Below are 20,602 nucleotides of genomic sequence, written 5' to 3'. Positions count from 1 at the left end.
TATCTCACGTTAATGAAATAAATGTCACTACCAGCCACAATCTTGGTCTCACAACCTCTCCAAATTGTAACCACTGAGGACTCCACCACCACCCTGTGCTGGGCAGTGGAGGTGAAGGCAGCCTCCCCTGGGGCTTTTTGAGCTGTCATCTTCGCCGGTACTATAGGGATGGGAGCATGTGGCTGCTTAGCAGAGGCTGGTGAATAGAAGCACCTTCAGTTAAGTGGAGCAAAAGCTCATTACGTTATAAACTGCCACTTTTGTTAGCCTTTCTGCTGAGATGGCCAAAGACAGAGTGCACGGGGCAGCTGACCTATTTGCCTTACTCTTGGATGCAAACCAGGCAAGACAAGATCAAGATCTATTGGTAGAGCAGCAGAGGAGGGAACATTTATAATGATGGATTTCTCTTCCTCTCTCCCCTAACAGATAAAGAGACTTTTGTTTTGTTGATATGATCCTAGCACCTCTCACAGGCACTACATTTGTTTAAATTAAAAACAAGAAAGGCAGAGACACTGAGCACTCTGTTATCTGGTCAGTAGATTTCTGTCAGAATCAATAAAGGAGTGCACAACATATGGAAAGGCATTTTATTAACAGCAGAATTAAGCTGAATTTAATAAGAGTGCTTTATGCTACCTTTTGCATTTAAAATATTTCAGTAAGCCATCAAAATAAGTTTATTCACACGGCTTTAATAAAGGTTTAACCCTGCAGCGGAAACAATTAAAAAGTCAGCATTTGCCAGCAGTTACCGCAGTGGTGTGTAGCTTATTGTAGCGTTCAGGCTGTTGCTAAATCCTCCTGCTGCTTCCTCCACAATAGTGATGTGTGGCCTGTGAAATGAGCACTGCATTTCAAGAACCAAGGTGCCGCAATCTATACTTGGGATGGGGGTGGAGGAAAGGAACGGGGCGCGGGGAGGTCTTTCTTCTCCTCCAATTCCCCACAACAGCCCAGATCTAACCCCCTGCAAAACTCAGTCTGTCTCCAACTGTGCAGGAACCCTTTTAGCAAAGATGCAAGCAGGCACAGCCTGCTCCATGGCCTTTCATCCCACATCTCCAAGCACTGAGGGACATATCCAGCACGAGCACAGAACAGCTGGAATACGCTGTGCTCCAGCTGTTGCTCTGCTATGGCCACCACGGAAAACACTGTAGCCCCCTCCCCTCTCAACCTGCTTCAGGACTAAAGGTAGGGAAACAGCCAAAAAGGTTAGTAACTGCCAACTTCTTTCCCTAGTGGGCCTTCCAGACTTCCCTATGGTTCTGTAAAATTCAGCCAAGCTTTATGGGTCAGGAAGATGGGGTCAAGCCCTATAAAAGGGCTTTAAGAGGACTCAGTCGAGCCCTTCCCTGCTCTGCTCTCCTTGGGACAACTTGACCTGGGCCAGAGCATTGAGCCGGGAGTTCTTACCTGCGGTGCACAAAGCTGCCAGCGCCGAACCCGGGCTGCCAGCAGCTACCGTCCCACGAGAACCTCTCCTCCAGCTGGAGCAGGGGGCACCTGCATACCCCCGCCAGGCGCCCTTTCCCAACACAGCTCCTTCTGAAGGAAATCACGAGATGAGACACGTTTAGCTTGTAACTAAGAACAAACACGTTCTGCTTCTTAGCCATCTGTGGGACACAATTCTCTCTACTCGTTTCCCCTCAAATCATGATCTGTGCTGTAGCAACCTGTAGTTAACATAACATCTAAGTTACGGGAATGTTCATGTCTCTGGTGCCTGACTCCCAGTCCACACTCTAGAGCCATTCAATGTACCACCAAATTCCAAGCTCGCACATCCCCTAAGTGACCCCCTGAATCATCTCCTCCATCACTTCCCAACATACTCTTACTGACTTTAGGGTTCACATTCCCATCCTGCACCTTTTCTTGCTTGCCCTCCCTCAGCTGAGCAATATCCTTCCAAAATCTCCTTCCTTTTTGTGTGCTGCCATCTCTCCTTTACATCACATTCTTCCCTGTGAAGAAGACGTGTACTTCATCATGTACTCCTCAGAGAAAGGACAAAGCCAGGGGTTGCTTTTAATTGAAGGGAAAAAAGTGAAGGCAGTTCTTAAAGGACTTCTCAGACCTCCTGTTACAAGCAGACAGTCCAATAACTAAAAAAGTAGCTTTTCATGGGAGACTTTAAAACACAGAAACACCATTAGTGCTGAAACTTCATCTTTTCCGTACCCAACTTCAGTAGAAAACGCAGTAAGCCTGAGCTGCAGAGGGCACAGGAATGGAACGCAGGAAATTTATGAGCTCCCAGAATTAAAACATTCCTGCAAGAAAGGTAGAAACAGTTTGTGGTGGGTCCTTTATGGGAGTAGGAAGGGAAAGCAAATGACCTTAAGAGATCCATCAGGGAACACATTAAGGAACTGGCTCTGTGCATGGTGTTGGGAGCACAAGAAACTTCTCATCATCCCTGTGCTACTCAGCGCCACAGAGTCACTGCGGAGCCTCCGCCCAGAGGAGGCAGGGACCAGCGCCTTCTGTCTATCGAGCAGATGAGGGAGAGTGCAAAGCTCCGCCAGAACGAGGAGCTAAAAAGGGGAGCAACACAGGGTACAAACCCGAGGGTGCAAACAAAACTGGTACATCAAAAAAGGCTTTCTGGTCTTCTTTATGATCCCAAATTTTGCAAGCATCAGGCACAATAACAGTGTTACTCCCAATGAGATATCTACAAATAAATTTCATTCTAAGCTGTATTAAATAAGATATTCTAGACTGAATACTGTTGTACAAAATAAACATTTGTCAATACAGGATAATTTTTTAAGCAAACACAACATTGAACGTACTCCTATTAAGACAGCTATACAAAGGTGATTTTTAAAATGCATTTTCAAGCCATTCAAAAAATGTGATAAAGTTATGCTCAATTATGATAATGCAGCGTTCTACTATCATATGACTAGGAGGCAGACATACACACAGACATTTATATAATAACGACACATGAAATAGCTTCACATGCTGTTTACTATTGTGCTCACATAATGCTTGTGTTCAAGACTCTTTTCAAGCATTTATCAAATTCCTCGTAACTGCTGGGAGGTAGTGAACTAGGTAATTTGTAAGACTGTATTTTAAGTTTTAAAATCTATTTTTGTTCCGAATTCATATTTGCCTTTTGTTTTAATTCAGCTCCATAGAAATGAGTTTTTATTTTTGCCCCCCAACCCGTTCTGAGGAACAAGTACATCCAGCTGAGACCTTGTATGACATATTTAAACCCAGAGCAAATTTTTACGTTCAAGATATAAACCCCAGAAAATAGGGATTTATAATGAAAACATTGACAGGCAGTTAACCATAGCCATACTGGCGGGCGTTGCTATACAACGTATCAGTCTTATTTCTATTTTCTTTCAGACCATGTGAAAAGACATCTGTAACAGTACATCTTTGGTGATACACGTTACGGAAAGCTATGGGAAAGTTAAAACATACATTATGGAAATTATATCTCTGCACATAGAAACATACGATATGAAACGTTTAGACATACTTCAGTCACACAAAGTCTGATAGCAGCTACCGTACTTTGAACACGTGAGACTAAGGTCTTTTCTAGACTTTTCATTGTTAAAGCCAGATCTGGCAAACAGTACGCACACAGATAATTTCACTGACATGAGCAGTTTGAGAGTTCAGAGGGACAAATGCATACGAATAACTCATGTATGTAACTGTTTGCAAGATCTGCTCCTAAAAGTAATCCTTTATGTTAACAGATTACTGCTACAGATCCAATTTTGAGACTCGGTAATTTTTTGTTCACTAACTATTCATTTCAAAGTTATAGAAAGACATTATACTGAAACTTGGAATTAACAAAGGTTTAATAAAAAAAGTTTAATAAAACTATACTATAGACATTTACTTAATAAAGACTTACACCATATGCCCAGCACCATCTTCATACAGATGCATTGTAGTTTAATCTAATCCTATAGAAGTATGGTTTCCTACTAGTAGTTATTTTAGTAATTAAACACTTCACAACAATTTAATATTATCTAGGATTTTATTATTTAATACAGAAAAAAAATACTAAGTCTATCCCTGTAATTTCTTCATCATTACTTTTACTTAACTTTACAAGCACCCGTAATTTTCTCTGATCTACAGGAGAGGAAAAGCCAAATTATCTCATGCAAAAAATGTGATGTAAGCAGCACAACATTCAAAGTGTTAAAGAAATAAAGGATTTTTTTAAGAAATGAGAACCCATAATAATTAAGACACAGCAAAGCAAAATAAGCTATCTTTTTACTTTATAGCTTGGTGGTCTGCTACAGAAAACATATGTACATGGAATCTGCGTAATCATTACTTGTATCAGTTACTTGCTGGTATGCACTAAAGCAGCTGAAGTAGTTTTTACATTAGAAGTTTTTGGGGGGGGTTGTTGTGGTTTTGTTTTCTTTTTTTTTTTTTTAAAGATTTAATTTCTGTGAACTAAATCCTGGCAGGTGCTGAGTGCATCCTACATTTCCAAAGAAATTCAGAGCATTCAACTCTAATAAAGCAGGCTCAAGGAGCGACACTTCTACATCACACAACAGACACAACTAAGCTGTAATCATTACTGGAAACGAAGAAACCTTGAACCAATGTGAATGTAGTTTGTGTACGAGCACAGATTGATGTGATTTTTCCCAATCCTCACCCTTTTCTTAAAATACTTGAAATGTTCATAAGATGTCAGGGTGTACTTCATGTATGAACGACTCCTAAATGGGAAGCTTTTCATATAGTGCTAGGCGTGCAAAACAGCATATGCTTAGTGCCATCTACTGGGAGTGCCTGCTTATACTCTGATTGTACCATGTCGGCTATAAAAAATGTTATGGGCAAACCGTGCACTAGGTTTGCACACATTGAAACATTCAGTCCTAACTTCAGACAAAAGAATATTTTTAAAATACAATTTGGAAGAATAGATCCACGCTCCAGGTGCTAATATACAAATAGAAAAAGAGCAAGTAAAAACACTTCACTAGTACAACTGTTAATTCAGCTTACGAATAACCCAGCGTAACTCACGCATGCTTACAAAACAGTGTTTCAAAGAAGAGACAGAAGGTCACCCCTAGTCTAAGATACTTCTTAGCATTATTTCATTCATTTAACTTTTGGGGGAAAAAAAAATTGTTTTTCACTTGCTTCTGATCTACAACTATGACTTTATACTAAATATGAAGTAAACCTTACTTTGTATTACTTTGTTCCTTATAGGAGGGACACAGGTACCATTCCAAGCATAGAAATTGAAATGATACTTTCATTCAAGTCCTTGTCCTTCAAATATTTAACTGCATGGAATTTAAAACCACATTCAGAAGCCCAATTTACAGCTCTGCTGGCACTTTGCTCCCTTACACTGAGTGGGCAGGGGTTCCAGAAGGTTAGAAAATCTCCTTCCATATGGAATTTGCCATTCAACCAGAAGACGACCAAACTCCACACCATTCCAGACTCGGTGGGCACATAGCATGGTGGTATGGCTGCAGGGCTGCAATTCACACAGAACTGGGTGGTGGGAAACGTACTCACTCAGAGTGTTATGTTATAAAAAATTCATGAGAACTTGGGGCGTTTTCTGTATATTCAAAAGTTAAAGTCACAGTGCATTGTGGCATTTAAACAGATGCTGGCTCTAGATCCTGTTCCCATGTTTAATTTGATACATGCTATACCATTTACTTGCAACCCCCTCAGTACACCACACACAAAAACCAAACCAAAGGCAAAGCAAGCTTACATTAATTTATAAGCATCTGGGGAATTTAGATTACCCTTAAAATATGTGAGATATGTGATTGTATATTATTCCACTGTTAGCAGATGAATTTGGGTTTATTATATATAAATATATATATATTTCTATATCTCTCCCTATAAAGTAGCCAGTCAGTGGAGCTCAATCTATTAATGTTTGCACAGTTACGGATCAAAGGGACAGGAATAAACAGCAGTGTTATGAGCTTTTTATTCGAAAATGTGACTACTAGATTATGCTAGAAAAATGATTTGACACAATAGCTAACATAACGCTTGGCAAACAGGTACGCAATAGCAAAACCTCCCACGGGCTGTGTTTCCAGCTGACCAACTTTTGAGATCTCCTTTTCAGAGTGGGAACAAAATGGCCAGAAGAGTGAGGGCCCCCATGTTAAGGTAGACACAAGCAACGTGAGCGTGCATCAAAAGGTGCATAATGAGGGCTAAGGAAATTTGCTTACCCTATATTTTTAGGATTTTAAATCTGGCTCAGCAGTAAATATAACAGGAAACCAAGGTCAGGCTGACACAATGTGGGCTATTCTCTCTCTTCCTCAATATGTGTTTGCAGCTCCTATCTAGGTTAATGGGAGTTTTGCGCACATGTGGGGGAAAACAGAACACAAATGCTGCAAAAATTGGACTCAGATTTAGTTCAAATAAAGTGTAATCAGCTTTAGAAAAATCCAACAGCTTGAAAACCGATGTCTTATCACTGAAAAAAAATCTTTAAAACACCACCTCCATATGCTTAAGTCCAGCTCTGGGAAAAAGTACGCGTAACATTTTGCACCCTTATGAACCAGTTGTGAGTGTAGTACAAACACCCAAGCTAGTTCTTTTTTGATGCTTCAAATACTAATCAGTCAGGATTGTATCTTTTTTATTTGGGTGTCAAGAGAATTCCTAGTAACATTCAAAATTAGCTCAGTGCAGCTTTTATTTTCTCCCACATAACCATGTACACTGACATTATTATGCAGACCTTACAGATACTGTTGCTGTTTAAGTGAAACACAACATACTTAGGTTCAAGGTTTTGAGGATATAACAAGTTCATGAAGATGGGGTCTTACGGCACCCTTCACAGACCTAATAGCAGAACCTGGACCTTACATGAAAAGTGCAGCTGCATCTGGGCATTAAATTGCATGTTTCCATTTATTTATTTAGTGTGATGTAACTAAAGAATATGCTGTCAGAGGAATGAAAGAATTAAGTTTTAAATTCTGCACGCCTTTTGTACCTAATTGTCAGTGCAACATACTCAATTCATAATAAAAATGTGAAAAGGGACACATGGGGTGTGACTATAGGATACGGCTAAAGATTTTGGAAAATATTTTTAAGTCCTATGACTTAATAGCAATCAACATGCTAAATTCTTTTATGCATCTTTTAAAAAAAATTATAAATGGCATTCAATAAATTATTTTCAGTTTAATTCCACTGTTTTTGCCAGAATTAGGAAAATAATATAAAATTTAAGAGAGAGTATGTTGGACAAGGAAGTCCAACAGCATTTCCAAGCATCCTAAAATCTCGTATATGAAAACCCTCACTCAAGCCAGTGACTTTTCCAAAAAAAAAAAAAGCAAACAAACTTTGGTTTCAAAGGAAAATTTAAACAAACCAGAGCAACCCATAGCACATTGTTTCCTGCAGCAGAGACACCCGTTCCTAAAAGGGCCTTCATTATGCATGACACAACAAGCAGCACCCATTCAACCTGAGGGAAGCCCACAGGCTCGCAGGGCCACTGGCTGGCTCTTTGTCACCAAATGCAGCAGGTTGAATGCAGACATCACTGTGATATCCTCACCAACAAAACCAGAGGCAAAGAACAGGGGCAAGAGCTGAGTAGGGAAGAAAAAGAAAAAAAAAAAGAAAAAAAAAAGATGAGAACAAATTAAAACATCAAAAATGTTAAGATACATTCACAGAAAAAACAATGCTTACAATTTTATGAGACCACAATTTATGACAGCACAATTCTAAATGCAATTTTCTTATTACGTTTAGCCCATTTCTGATTCCCCCTTAACATTTTGAGACGTAATACATAGGCTTCAGTGAAGCAACTTTCTGTGCTACCAAGTGAGAGGGAGGGGGCATTTTTATGGGGGACGTTCACGACGGCTGCTTTAGGTACGCAACTGAGAGCAACTCAGGGTAGCAACCTACGCGGTCAAAAGCGCAGAGGTACTAAGGGAGAAACCTCAGGACCTCAGCTAGATAGCAAGAATCCCGCTTTGAACACCCGCGAATGCCGGGCAGATCAAACGTGCAGGCTTTTCTTTTTATTTTGCATAGAACAAAATCACACTGCGCAACATTTCTGAATGGTGAATGCTGGAAACCAGTCATTGCTAAAAACTGTTCTTTTGATGACTTGTTTGAGGAACGTGACATTTCATTGTAATAAACTTGCCAGATATCTTAAAACCACGATTTCTTTTTTTTTTAAAGGCAGGAAATAATTTGCATTGTAAGCTGTCCATGAGATATATTTAAACAATCTTCCGGCCAGTTTAAATATAGCAAACGGAGAGATGGCAGTCGCAAGATTATATTTTAGAAGGATTAAATCCATGAATACTAATTGTTTCATTTACCCACGACGGGAAAGAGGAAATGCAGCTGCCTTATGGCCCGGCCATACACAGCCGCGGCTCGCTCCAGAAGGTTATGTGGCATCGGGCGGCTCGCTCCAGAAGGTTATGTGGCATCGGGGAGCGGAGCCAGCCCCCACCGGAGTCAGTAAGGAACCGCTCACGGACGCGGGTGGAAGCAGGGTTAGGCCCCAGGTGGCTAACGAGCGGCAGGACACGGCTCCCAGCCTCCTCCCAGCCGCCCTCTTTCTCTTCTGAGCGTCCCAGCACAAGGGCCGCAGGGTGCGGGGTCCGGCAACGGCCCGGAGCAGGGGTCTGTCCCGGGGGACAGCCGGGGAGAAGCCGACCACGGTCTCATCCTGAAGCAGCAGCAGACGGCACGCAGCCACAGGCGCCACCGAACCGCCCCGCAGCCTCTCTGGCGGAAACCGGCTCGCGTTGACGTGCCTCAGCTCCGGCTTCTCCGAACTAAACCCGCTGCCGAACCCAACCACCCCTCTGCGGCTCAACGGCGGCCAAGGGCTGGGGGGGAGGCGGGCGCTGCACGGCGGACAGCCCGAGAGCCGTCACGCAGACATGAACGCGTCCCCGTCACGAGTGACTGCAGAGCTGCTTAACAAGACGACTAAACCCCCCCCCCCCCCCCCCCGCGCAGCCCACCGGCTGCTGAAAGCCCAAAGGGCCGCAGGTAGCCACGCTCCCAGCGCGCCGCTTCCCCCCCGCGGCGGGCCGGGCCGCGGCCCCGCAGCCCATCGCTGCTGTCAGGGCCCCGGCGGCGGGAAGCGCGGCCGCCCGGCGGAGCACAAAGCCCCGCTCCGCTAGCGGCGGCACCGGGCGACCCCCGCCCGCGCAGGGCGGCGCCGCCTGGCGGCCTCGGCCCGGCACCGCTCGGCCCCCGCCGCGGCCCGGCCGTTAGGCGGCGGCTGGCGGGAGGCTGCCCCGGCCGCCATTACACCTGGGCCACGGCCCGCCCGCGGGGCTTCGTGGGCGCTCGGCTCCGCCAAAGCCCTCAGCAGCGGGAGCTTCTGGAGCGGTCGTGTCAGACCGGGGGTGCTGTCAGCCCCTTTGGAGGTGGGCACGCCAAAGGGCGGACGGACAGACCAATGCCTACGTGGCCGAGTCTTTATCGACCCTGCCTGTATGATCTCAAACGCCTTCCTGGAGCCTCCCAGAGCAGGCAGACAGGGGCACCTGAGGAGGACAGCGCCGAGGCGAAGGGATGCACCACGTCAGAGCGCCGAGGTGGAGGGACGCACCACATCAGAGCGCCGAGGTGGAGGGACGCACCATGTCACAGCGCCGAGGCGAAGGGATGCACCACATCAGAGTGCCGAGGTGGAGGGACGCACCATGTCACAGCGCCGAGGCGAAGGGACGCACCACGTCAGAGCGCCGAGGTGGAGGGACGCACCACGTCACAGCGCCGAGGTGGAGGGACGCACCACGTCACCTGCCCGTTGCGCAGTCCCTCGGCCCAACAGCCGCGCTCCTCCCCGGTCCCGGACTGACCTCCCAGACCAACGCCGCTCCCCTGCTCCCCTCTGTCGGGACCATAACCCCCTCAAGTGTAAAACAGTTTAAAGGAAATTATCTGAAATCCCCAAGGATTATAAAATAGATCCCGATCTCTTGAAAATGTCAAACATTTCAGTGTTCACCAAAATGTTGTTATTTAGTCTCAAGTATTCATAAAGATTCGGAAGATATATAAGTCCGGAAAGCCCAATAAAATATAACTGAGTGTTCATGAAAGTACTTTATTGCAGTTAACATATTTTCTTCTTTTACTGCTGACGTTTTGATCGCTATTTTTATTTACTCTGTACGTTACAGCAACACCCAGTAGTTTCAAGTAGGAGGGGACCTCCTGGTGCTAGGTACTGTACGTACGCAAACAAAACCCCTGCCACGGGGAGCTTACAGACCAAGGTTAAGAACTGCTTGTAAAGAATGACTAAAGAGAAGAGCAAAGTCAATCTCATCACAATTAACACATTCGGTTTGGAGGTGCTCCACACCCTGATTCCACAGGTACAGAGAACAGGCTGTCAGAGAAGGATGGTAACCTACTCACTCACCACGGCGAGTACCGCAGCGTTGCACTCCCACCACGCAGACTTTTCACCCCGTGCGCGTCTTTATTATGGCACTGCAACATGCCACTTTTCTGGTGGGATAGATGCTCCATGAAGAGCTCAGTGCAAAGCTCACAGTCCAGGGAAGGGGAAGATGCTTTTATACACTACTTTTTGTCGTTGTTGTGATCTGTGTTTTTTGGGGGGTGGTTGTTTGGTGGGTTGTTTTGGGTTTTGGTTTGTTTGGTTTGTTTTTTTTTTTGAACGCGTGCTGCTTGTTGCACTGCCTGCAACACCCAGGACGCCACTGGCTCCTCTACAGTTGTCCCCCAGTGTCACCAGACCTCTTGGAGCCCCCCTTCACTGCCCTTCACCCTTTAACCTAGCACAGCACAGAGCTTTCACCTGCCTGGCTCACGAAATACAGACACTATGCTCAGAGACAGCTTCTAAATCTTACAGATCATGCAAATACAGCAGTAACTATGTCCTTAGGTGGGCTTCAGGAGCCTTTCGCTGGGATGATACACATTGTAACTCCAGGAAAGCATTCCTTCTAGGATGCTGATATCCTGATATTGACATATGCTGGAGTATTGCCACAAGAAATCACAAGTTCGGCCCCAAAATAAACATGATTTGTTAAAAAGTCATGTAGGGGGTCTGTCAAATTTGTCCTTTAGAAATTAAGAACTTTGTACGTACTCAGGTTATGTTTTCTCAACCTCTGTTGGCAACTAGAGAAATTTCTTTAGGGGAGGGACAACTTTAGAGATTCAATTCTGATATTATCACATCTTGCTTTTAAGAGCTGGAAGGAAAACATCAAGGGTCTCAGGAGCTGATAACACTACTGGTTTTTAAGTTTTTCCATATTCAGTGATTTTCCTGACAACTCGGGTTCAAAATTCCTAAAATTCTGTGAGAATCCCAGCTCTCAAGAAAAATGTGAAGTTTTAGCGCTTTACCAGTAAATTAAGAAATAACACAAATTCTTAAGGGAACAATCGGTTTTTTCCTTGCCCCAATAATGAGACCTTAATATTGTGTGAGGCTTCTACATTTTTTCCAATTTCCCTCCCCCACCCCCCAAGTCTCTGGCCCCGTTTGGAGGGCAGGAAACAATTAGAGATAGGTACACACTAGCCAGAGAGCCAGACTCTTATGTCAGGAATTTCTATGTCACTGGAAAAAGCAAAAGAGCAAAACTATTGCCATCCTGGAGAAACCCAAACAACCAGAAGTTAGAAGACAGTAAAAGCCTGTGAGTCTTCTATACGCAAGTGTTACATTAACAGTTTAATTTTAATTACTGTTTGTTTTGTTAAGCTTCTCCAGTCCAGCAATAATTTCAAACAGTTGTTTTGCAAAGGTTTCATTTATTTATTTATTTTGACATAAAGCAAACTGTAACCAAATGTTTCACTGATAAAGCTTAGTGGAATATTTAATATATATACATTTATTCCAGCCTTAGCATTTGGATACTTTTTTATTTGGCTTTTGCTCACCTAAAGCTGCTGCCAGTCAGACTGAGCAGACAGAACAGAGCAACCACTGGGCATTGCAGGAACAAAAAGTGCAGCCTAGAGAGAACCACATGAGCAAGTATGTCAGTATATCATGGATTTCTGTGTCTAAACAGTTATTTACTCCCTAGTCATCTTCCCTCAACACATCCTCTGCTAACGCCGAAGCCCTTGGTCCCTCCTGCTCCCTGCATTGCACTTGGTAGATTTTAGGGACTTTACTGTTTGCAGTAAATGTCTTAGGTTATAAGGAGCTGTTTAATGGGGTCTGATCCAATAACCATCACCGAGCTGCCAGCTGTGGCAGGCGACTGGAGCACAGGAAAACTTTTCAGCAGGGGGATGAGGACCGCTGGTTATTTATTAGAGAAGGGAAGAGTTCCGCTTCCCCCTTCCGATCCAAGAACATCTCTGATCCTGAAACTAGCACACTTTGCAGCGCACCAAGTATTCTCCTCACACACGTACACCTCACTGCCTGGGCTACCCATCCCTTCTGCCCTGGCCTCCCAACAGCCTGCTAGAACAATGAGGCGGCAGCCTTCAGCCCTCAAAACCCCACACATCCTGTGAATATGCAGTTGTGCTTTGTAATTATATTTTTAGACAACTGCATGCTTCAATGCATTGTACTGTATTTGAAGCATTCAGCACAGAATTGTAAAGGTAATTGACAGAACCTTTGGAAATTCAGCTTTAAAGAGAGATCTTAGGCTCTGAATTTTCATGTGCTTGTATATCCATTGATAACGCAAACAAGGTGTCTTCACAAGTTTGTGATTTGCTATTAAAATACCTTGCAAAAGCTCACTGTCTGATGAGAGTAGAATACTTGAATCATTAACAGCTAACAACATGCAGCAAAACTTCATAAAGATAAATATAAGCTTCTCAAAGGCTTTTTGAAGAGATTTTTAAAAGACATTTTAAAAGAAACTAATTGTGTTAGCCTTACAGGCCTACAAAAGTACTGTAGCATTTAACTTGCATGCTTGCCTGCATATACTTCCCCTCCCCCCCATACAATACTAGCTTCTCAATTACAGCCACAGAAATCAGAAGTATTAGACCTGAATTCCCACTTCACTTTTAACACTCTCAATTAAAGCATGTTCTCCATAGCTGTGTGTGCTGGAATGTGCAAACTGAATGGCAACCCAGTCTACTTTTAGGAAGTTTATGTTGTGCCCTGATAAAGGAGGTAATTACTGCCATACCTCATAATATTTGAGTGGAAAACCAGGAAACATCAAACTTTAAACTTGAAGTTAGTACTGCTATAAGAAAGGAGCCTAAAAAATGAAGTTCCAAACCTTTTTGCTTTCTTGAATTTTACATATTCTCTTATGCTGGATTTTGTTTTTAAGCCCTTCCCATAGCAACTAAGCATATTTATCATAGAAACTCAAACCTAAAATATACACCTTTCTGCAATACAGAACACAGTCTTAACACATAAGAGATTTCTAAGTATCACTTTGGATGACACTTGCTCTAGGATACTGACAGATCCAGCTACAGCTGTTTTAATGGGCCTTACTTAAAGGAATGATCTTTTGTGGAGGGAGAGAAAAGTGCTTAACCAAGGAGTATATTTAATGTCTCACAATGGAAAGCATAGCAGTTGTCCCTGCACCTGCAGAGCGAGCAGGGCTGGAGGTGGGCACACGCCTGCCCGGGAGCACGGCACGGCACGCACCGCAGCCGCTCAAGCTTGCGGGGCGCAGGAGGCCCTCCCCAGGCCCTCGGTTTCCCCACAGTGCCTCTCTCAAGCAAAATGGGGCAATATGGCCCAGTCTATTAAGGCTACTGAGGTATCTTTCTCATATGCTAGCTGGGAAGCTTCAGTAGCTGTATCTTCTATATTCGTCATTTTAACAGCTGGAGTAGAGGAGGAAGAAGAAAAGTCTAACAGTTGAGGTCAGACAAAGAAATAGAAGAAAGCAGGAAAAGAAGATGAGGAAGGATCAGACAGCATGGAAGCACTGCTGTCCCTACAGAGGGAACTTGCTCACCCCAGCTCCCCCTCTGCGATACACAGCGACAAGCGAAGCCCCAGGGGCTAACCACCCTCCGTATTCCGTCCTTAGGCTGCGTAGAAGTTTCCCACCGAAGTGAATCAGAGATCTTTTTAGGAGCGCAGCCTTTAATCCAAGCTTTATTATCCAGACTTTACTTCTCCATCTAATAGAGATGAGATTCCCACAACAGATTTTAGATTATCGTGCAGGCTAAACCGATTATCTTTCCAATAAAATAACCGTTAAATCTGGGAAAATAAACCAGATACTGAAACCTTTGTGCACAATCAGGATAATTTCACTGATTTCAATGGTTGAGAAAAAAATATGCTGTTAGGAGGTAAGACTCCGTGTGTCTCTGAGCTTGCATTTATATTAGCATGGTTATCCAGAATAGAAAAGTGATTTATACTTATAAAAGGAAAACACTACACCTGAGCAGAGAACACAGAGCTGTATTTAATCTTCATTTAATTACCAAATTGAGCTAACATTCTCTCTAGCATCAGCTGCCAAAGATGGGAAGCTCACAATCCCTTACAGGATCCCCTTTTTGTATGCTGAACTGGCCACTGCACGGCTCCCCTCTCCAGCTACTGAAAAACCAGTTTGGCAACAAAGAGGCTGGTATGCTGGTGTAACTAAAGCCCAGAGGTGTGTCCAGGGGCCAAATTAAAAAGGCCTGAGACTGGAGAGGATAGTCAAAACAAAGGTTTTTTTTGAAGAAAAGCGAGAAGGGGAAAAGCACATTAGTGCTCCCCTGTTCTGCAACTGCTCCCATGGAGGAATGAGCTGCGGGGCTGAATTCTCCTTATTTTACTACTTAACATTTGCACAGAGCAAGGCAGTGGTGCTGGTCCCCTCTGAACAGCCAAGGGACATGGCCTCTTACAGTGGGGATGAAGAGGACATCCGTGCTACACTGAGTGCAAGGGGAGGGGGGAGTTAATTAATTCTCCTTTAAGTAATACAAAAGTTAAGAGGGTCCTTGCTCAAGGGACTCTGGCTTGGTCTTTAGGGAGGGGTGTAAATGGAAAGAGATTTCATTAGCGTAGAGACAAGGCACTGCAAGCCTTGTGGGCAACAGATGAAATGGGAAAAGCAGAATTGCAAAGAGACAAGAAAAAGCGGAGAGACCCCAAGGAGAGGAAGAGACCGGACAAGTAAGGAGTCCCCAAAGCCTGGGACGAAAGAGGATCCCTGGCTAAGGGCAGAAGCCAGCGAGTCTCCGAGCCTTGCAAGCGCTCACACATCTGTCATTTGCAGATTGCTTCCCAACAGTTATGACTGGCAATGCTTCCCAAAGGAGAGTAAATATAGGTCAGCTGGGATTTTCCCCCTGTCCATTCCTGCTCCTCCCAGGTCTGATGCACTGAAATAGCGCTGAGCGGCACTTTCGTTTTCCCAGACTTGGTAGCCTGCCAATATACAGCCCATTCCTTTTACGGCAGTGAGTTTATAACTACAACAGTCATAAACTATTCTTAAATGGGTCTTTTCTGAGAATCATGATCCTTTCAACATCTTGAAAAATATCTAATCTTTTCCATTCCAGGCAGTCCTCTCCAGCACAGTGGTAAAGATTTAATTGCTTCTGGTGCTCAGATGATGAGATACAAGTGTTCTGGAAATAACCTTTTAATTTAACAATTCCTACTGGCAAGCCTGAAAGCTTTTCGCGTTGCTCACCAATAAAGAATTCATTTGCAGCGCTAACAGAAAAAGAAAAAATAGTTGAAAAACTTCTGGGTTACTGATGTGGATGGAGCTATCCAAGAGGTACCCTAGCACTGAAGACATGATACTTATTTTTACTATCAGGTCAATTTGAGTAGGTATGCTTTCCCTCTCCACCAATATTTGCCTTGTAAAGCTTACCAACACAGCAGCGCTAATAAGCTTTCTATTCTCTCTATTTTTAATTCAGGATAAATCCTATGCATCATTTACCAAAACGTGAAACACAACTTTCTTCTTTGGCAGTGAACGGAAGCCATTCAACGAGAATTTCTATTCTGCTTTTCCAAAACAACTTCATAATAGTTTTAACTTCTCAGAGAAAAAAAAAAACAAAAACACACTAATTTTGAATATTAAACAAATACACCATTTGGAATTGGAATTCTTTTAAACTGTGTTACACAGTGCTCCATAATTCAGCGAACTCCTTCCTCAGCTTACAAAGCTTATTTGCCTGGGTAATGATACACAAAAGATACGTGATACGATCCGTCTCTCTTAGGTACAATATCTCATAAAATAAAGCCTCCAGCTGCAAACTGGTATGACTTAACAGGACTTCCAACCTTAAACATCAAAAACCACACTCTTTTCGGAAGAGCATCTTCTCACTCATTCCTAAAATGAGACGAGTGACAACCAGCCCTGCAGTGGTTTGCTGTGCGTGCGCTCCTGTCCGGCGCAGCGCCGACGGGCTGCGGTGCAGGAGGTGCGAAGGAAGCTGCTGCTTCTGCTGCACGGAGAAGCTGAATTCTGAAACATCGCAGATGAGTTTAATTTGATAACCCTGTTTTACAAGGCACTGTAAGGAAATGTAGAAATGACACTTCCTAGTCCACTGAAGGAGACAAGGTCCCTGAACACATCAGAGCTAGAAGCAGCTGTGATTTCAGCCATGGTTTTGGCCTCTGATTTAACAAGCTCTCAGAGTAAAATCTGTATCAGGGAATAAAAAACCCCAAAGAAACAACGCTCTGTGCCACAGCAGCAAACTAAAGCATCCTCAATGCATGGGGTTATTACAGTGTATATAGGAAATTGCCAACAAATAATGAGTACCTCTAGGGCCAGCAGATTTTTAAGATATTTAAAACTCTTTCAGTTGAAAAAGTGGTTGGTGCTAAGATCAACCTACATGTATATGCACATAATGTGCCTGTAAATGCCACGCACCCTACTAGAAAAATAAACTTGTAGTGCAAGAGAGACACAGATGCACATCCTACCCAGACATCAGCCTGTATCATCTCATTCAGCATTCAATTCTTCAGCACAAACCACTTGAAAGCTGAATTATCTCCCTGTACTTTTATAAGTTACTACATGAGAAAATAGAATTTTTAGATCAGACTGTGAACCAGACCTGTGTCGTCTCATATTTTGCAAAAAAGCTTGTAAGTAAAGCATGGGGTTTGTAAAATTTAGTTATGATCTCTCCGTTAGCTAGCATAACCGCATTTCAGACCAATTCAGGTTGGTTGTTTCTCTTTTTATCATCCCAGCTACTAGAAAAGCATTTCGAATTAAAGACATAGCTGCCAATGTCTCCCCAGCAGTCTCCCTTACATGGAAATTTTCTACGTGGCTTTCTCTAAAAACCAATACCGCTCACCGCCACAGAGAGGAGCCATCTCCCTTTCATAAAATTAGATATTACACAGTCTCATGAGTTTTCCTTCAAGCAACATCCTTCAAATAACATCCTCAGCACACAGAAGTCTATGCATATGTCAACAGAATAAAAGCACTCTTTAAAAATGTATCTTTGATCACACAGATTGGGTCATCATGGTATGTAGAGCAGCCTTATGAATATACAAGAAAACTTCAGCCTTTTATCCAAAAATAGTTTAAAAAAATGATAGCATGAAGAAATTCTGATACTGCACAAAAACGAAAGGCTCATACACTGCAATAGCAACATTAACCACCTTAAAACCAAAGAATCTTTATACAGTTGAAAAAAAAGAACATCTAATCCATACCAAAATAAAATTCCATCAAGTAAAACAGAAATTCATAAGTCTTCCCTAATCAGAGATGTACTTTTATTTTTATGAATAGCAGTGAGAAGACACTAGAGCAAATAAGGAAAGAGTATTTATCTTTAAATCTTCTTTGAACTCACAGTATTATCAGATGAGTTAATAATGAACATCAATGACTGAAAAGTGAGAGGGCAAAGAAAACTATTTCTATCCTAATAGCAATACATTTGATTCAAATATAAAGATTATTTGATTTTAAACCACTGCCCAAGGTGTATTAATTTAACAAATACTTTTATTTAAATTTATGTAACACCATTTTCTTAAAACAAATCTTCACTTGGTTAGGTTATCATTAAGTATGTTGATTAGCAAAAAATATATAGCTTTACACAAAATTTTCTGCCACCATTTTAATAACCAGGATTATATGTACATCTCCCTGTATTTAGGTAATTACAGGGATAAAAACATTTATTCAGGACTCTTTTTTCTTCTTACAAGAGAAAATGTCTAAAAGCTAAACTTTTTTTCAATGAAAAATGTTACTTGGAATCTGTGTGGGCTGAATTCTGATTTGCATTCCAGTGCAGCTTAAAAATGCACAAACATAGCATTTTATTTTTTTTTAATTAGCTAAATATATTTACACTGGATGTGCAGCACAAGCATCTGCACCTCTAGGCATCCTGAAGCTATTTTTCAATTCATGAACCAAAGTAGTATTAATTCTAGCTAAATATATTACTTTAAAACCTGTTTTGATTATTTCCCTTCTCTTTAATTCTCCCTCTCGTGTGCAGAATGCGAAGGTGTCTCTTCCACCTCTTTTAAAAATGACTGAAAATATTTATTAAACCTTACATTTTTTTCATTCTACATTTCCCAGCCCTAAATGCATTCAACAGACGAAAATACTCATCCTATACCTGCCAGCTGGACTTGCAGCCAACAGTAACCATGCAAAACTTTTCTGCACAGCGAAAAGTACTTACCTTTGGGAAAAAATAGAAATACTTTCTCCTGCTGTGTTAGAGTGAGCATACGACCGGGCTAATATTGGAGTTATTGGAGGGTCAGCTCACGCAGCCTCGGCCGTGAGCCCCCCAGCAGCACACGCCAGGCCTGACGGTGCCCGTGCGGCTGGGTAGGCACCCCGCTCGGCTCAGCCCCTCTCGTTTGGAGGGTCACAGGGGGAGACGACGCAGCTGCCACGTTCGTCCTCCTCTTCCCTCAGCCTTTTGCGAGCCTCAAGACTTTGTAGTTCAGCTTCCCATCTGGATCAGTATTCAAAGCTAAATTTGGGTGTTTTCTTTGCATAATCTGTTCTTAACAGTGACATCTGTTCCACTTCCTTCAGCAGAGGCAGCGGCGCAGCACCCGCAGGCAGCCCCCTCTTGCCCAAGCCTGCTGTCAGGAGCTTCATTAAGCCTTGCCCCAAAACACAGTTGGTTTCTGTCCTACTTGGACTCGCGCTCCAAAAAAGGAAATCCTACAATTAAAACATCGGGAGTCCCTCTTGGTCCTGACATTTCACACCACTCTCACGAACACATCAGAAATCCCCCAGCGACTCAGCCGTGCCCCCACGGCACCCGCAGTCCCCAGCACAGGACCATTCCCTTCCCGTGGTTCGCTTCAGCGCACCTCAGTGCCGAGCGTGCAGGCCTTCAGCACCCCTTATCAAAATAAAATGACAAAGGATGTACCAGCTCTATGTCCACCTTAAGGTTTTTTGAAACAATAATTACTGGTTAGAATTCCGATATATTTGTTTGGTATGTTATTTTTATAGCATTGGCATGTAGGTACAGAAAGATTCTCATTCTCTTACATTTATACGTGTACTTAAATAGATATTCACAGACAGAACTTACCTAGATGTTTGGAAATTTTAGGTAGTTGCTAGGCAAAACAAGTAAGAAAATTAATAAACCATAAGCTATAATCAGTTCAGCCCATCTGAAAATTTCACTATTTGTAACCCAATACAAAGAAAGCAACACACAGAACAGATTATCAGGTTGGAAATAGGCTGACTGCCCAGATGACCTTCCATGGCAGTATAGTTGAGGGATTTTTTTTTTTTGAGAAACAACAGAGTTAATCACCTGAAGTAGCTGCAGTGACTAAGTTCAAACTGTTGAAACCTGTTGCACAGACCTTCCTCTGCACACAGATCGTCAGTGGAGCATGACAGTCACCGGGATCTGTAATGAACTGTCTTGTCAACGAAGCTGCTGAAGCTGCATTTTTTTTTTTTTTTTTTTTGAGACAGCACCTTATCAAAATCTATCAAGCTTTCCTTCTCACTCTTAGGAACTCACGTCAGGTACTTTAGCTGGATAAATATGAGACTGACTATCAGAAATGAGGCACGCTAATGTTGAATCACTATATTCCCGGATGATGGAGCTATCTTGTGTGTCTGCAACCTTTGTCTGAGGTTGCTCTTCCTCCTCTGACAGGTTAGGAAATTTATCCTACAGTGTTTGGGAAACAAGCTGGGGCAATCGTTCAGAAAAGAGCAAGCACCTTGGAGGATTTTTGAAAGGCTTTTGCCTTTCCAAAAGCTCAGGAGTAAGCTGACAATGTCGATCTTTAAAAAGGGAGAAAAGAGCGATTGGTGAACTACGTGGCCATAAGCCTACCTTCAGCACCCAGAAAGCTTTGAAACAAATTAATGAACAATCCATAAATAGGCAAAAATTAGAGAGCAATACGCTGCCAAGATGGACTTGACAAAATCTAACCCCATCAACCAACGTACTTTCCTTCTGTTCTACAGGCAGGAGGAAAGCAGTAAATCCAACAGACCTCAAATATAAAATACTTTTT

General features: G+C 43.0%; 1 protein-coding gene across 2 annotated transcripts in view; it reads right to left on the bottom strand.

Moving 5' to 3' along the window:
- Positions 1-20,602, bottom strand: part of MSRB3 (methionine sulfoxide reductase B3) — an 87,023-nt gene that overhangs the window by 59,741 nt on the left and 6,680 nt on the right. The window contains exons 2-3 of one of the 2 annotated variants that reach the window (XM_087764057.1): positions 7,529-7,655; positions 1,423-1,554 (exon numbers count right to left, since the gene is read on the bottom strand). In XM_087764057.1, coding sequence (XP_087620183.1) covers positions 1,423-1,554; positions 7,529-7,604 — 208 coding nt within the window. In that variant the 5' untranslated portion in view covers positions 7,605-7,655. The remainder of the gene's footprint in view (positions 1-1,422; positions 1,555-7,528; positions 7,656-20,602) is intronic. The other variant, XM_087764056.1, reaches the window with a different exon arrangement.

Source organism: Nipponia nippon, unplaced genomic scaffold, assembly GCF_047370975.1.
Source record: "Nipponia nippon isolate SJK-2023a ecotype South Korea unplaced genomic scaffold, ASM4737097v1 scaffold_3, whole genome shotgun sequence".
Classification (NCBI taxonomy): Eukaryota; Metazoa; Chordata; class Aves; order Pelecaniformes; family Threskiornithidae; genus Nipponia; species Nipponia nippon.
Note: the sequence above shows the minus strand (reverse complement) of the source record. Positions and strands in the feature narration are given on the sequence as shown.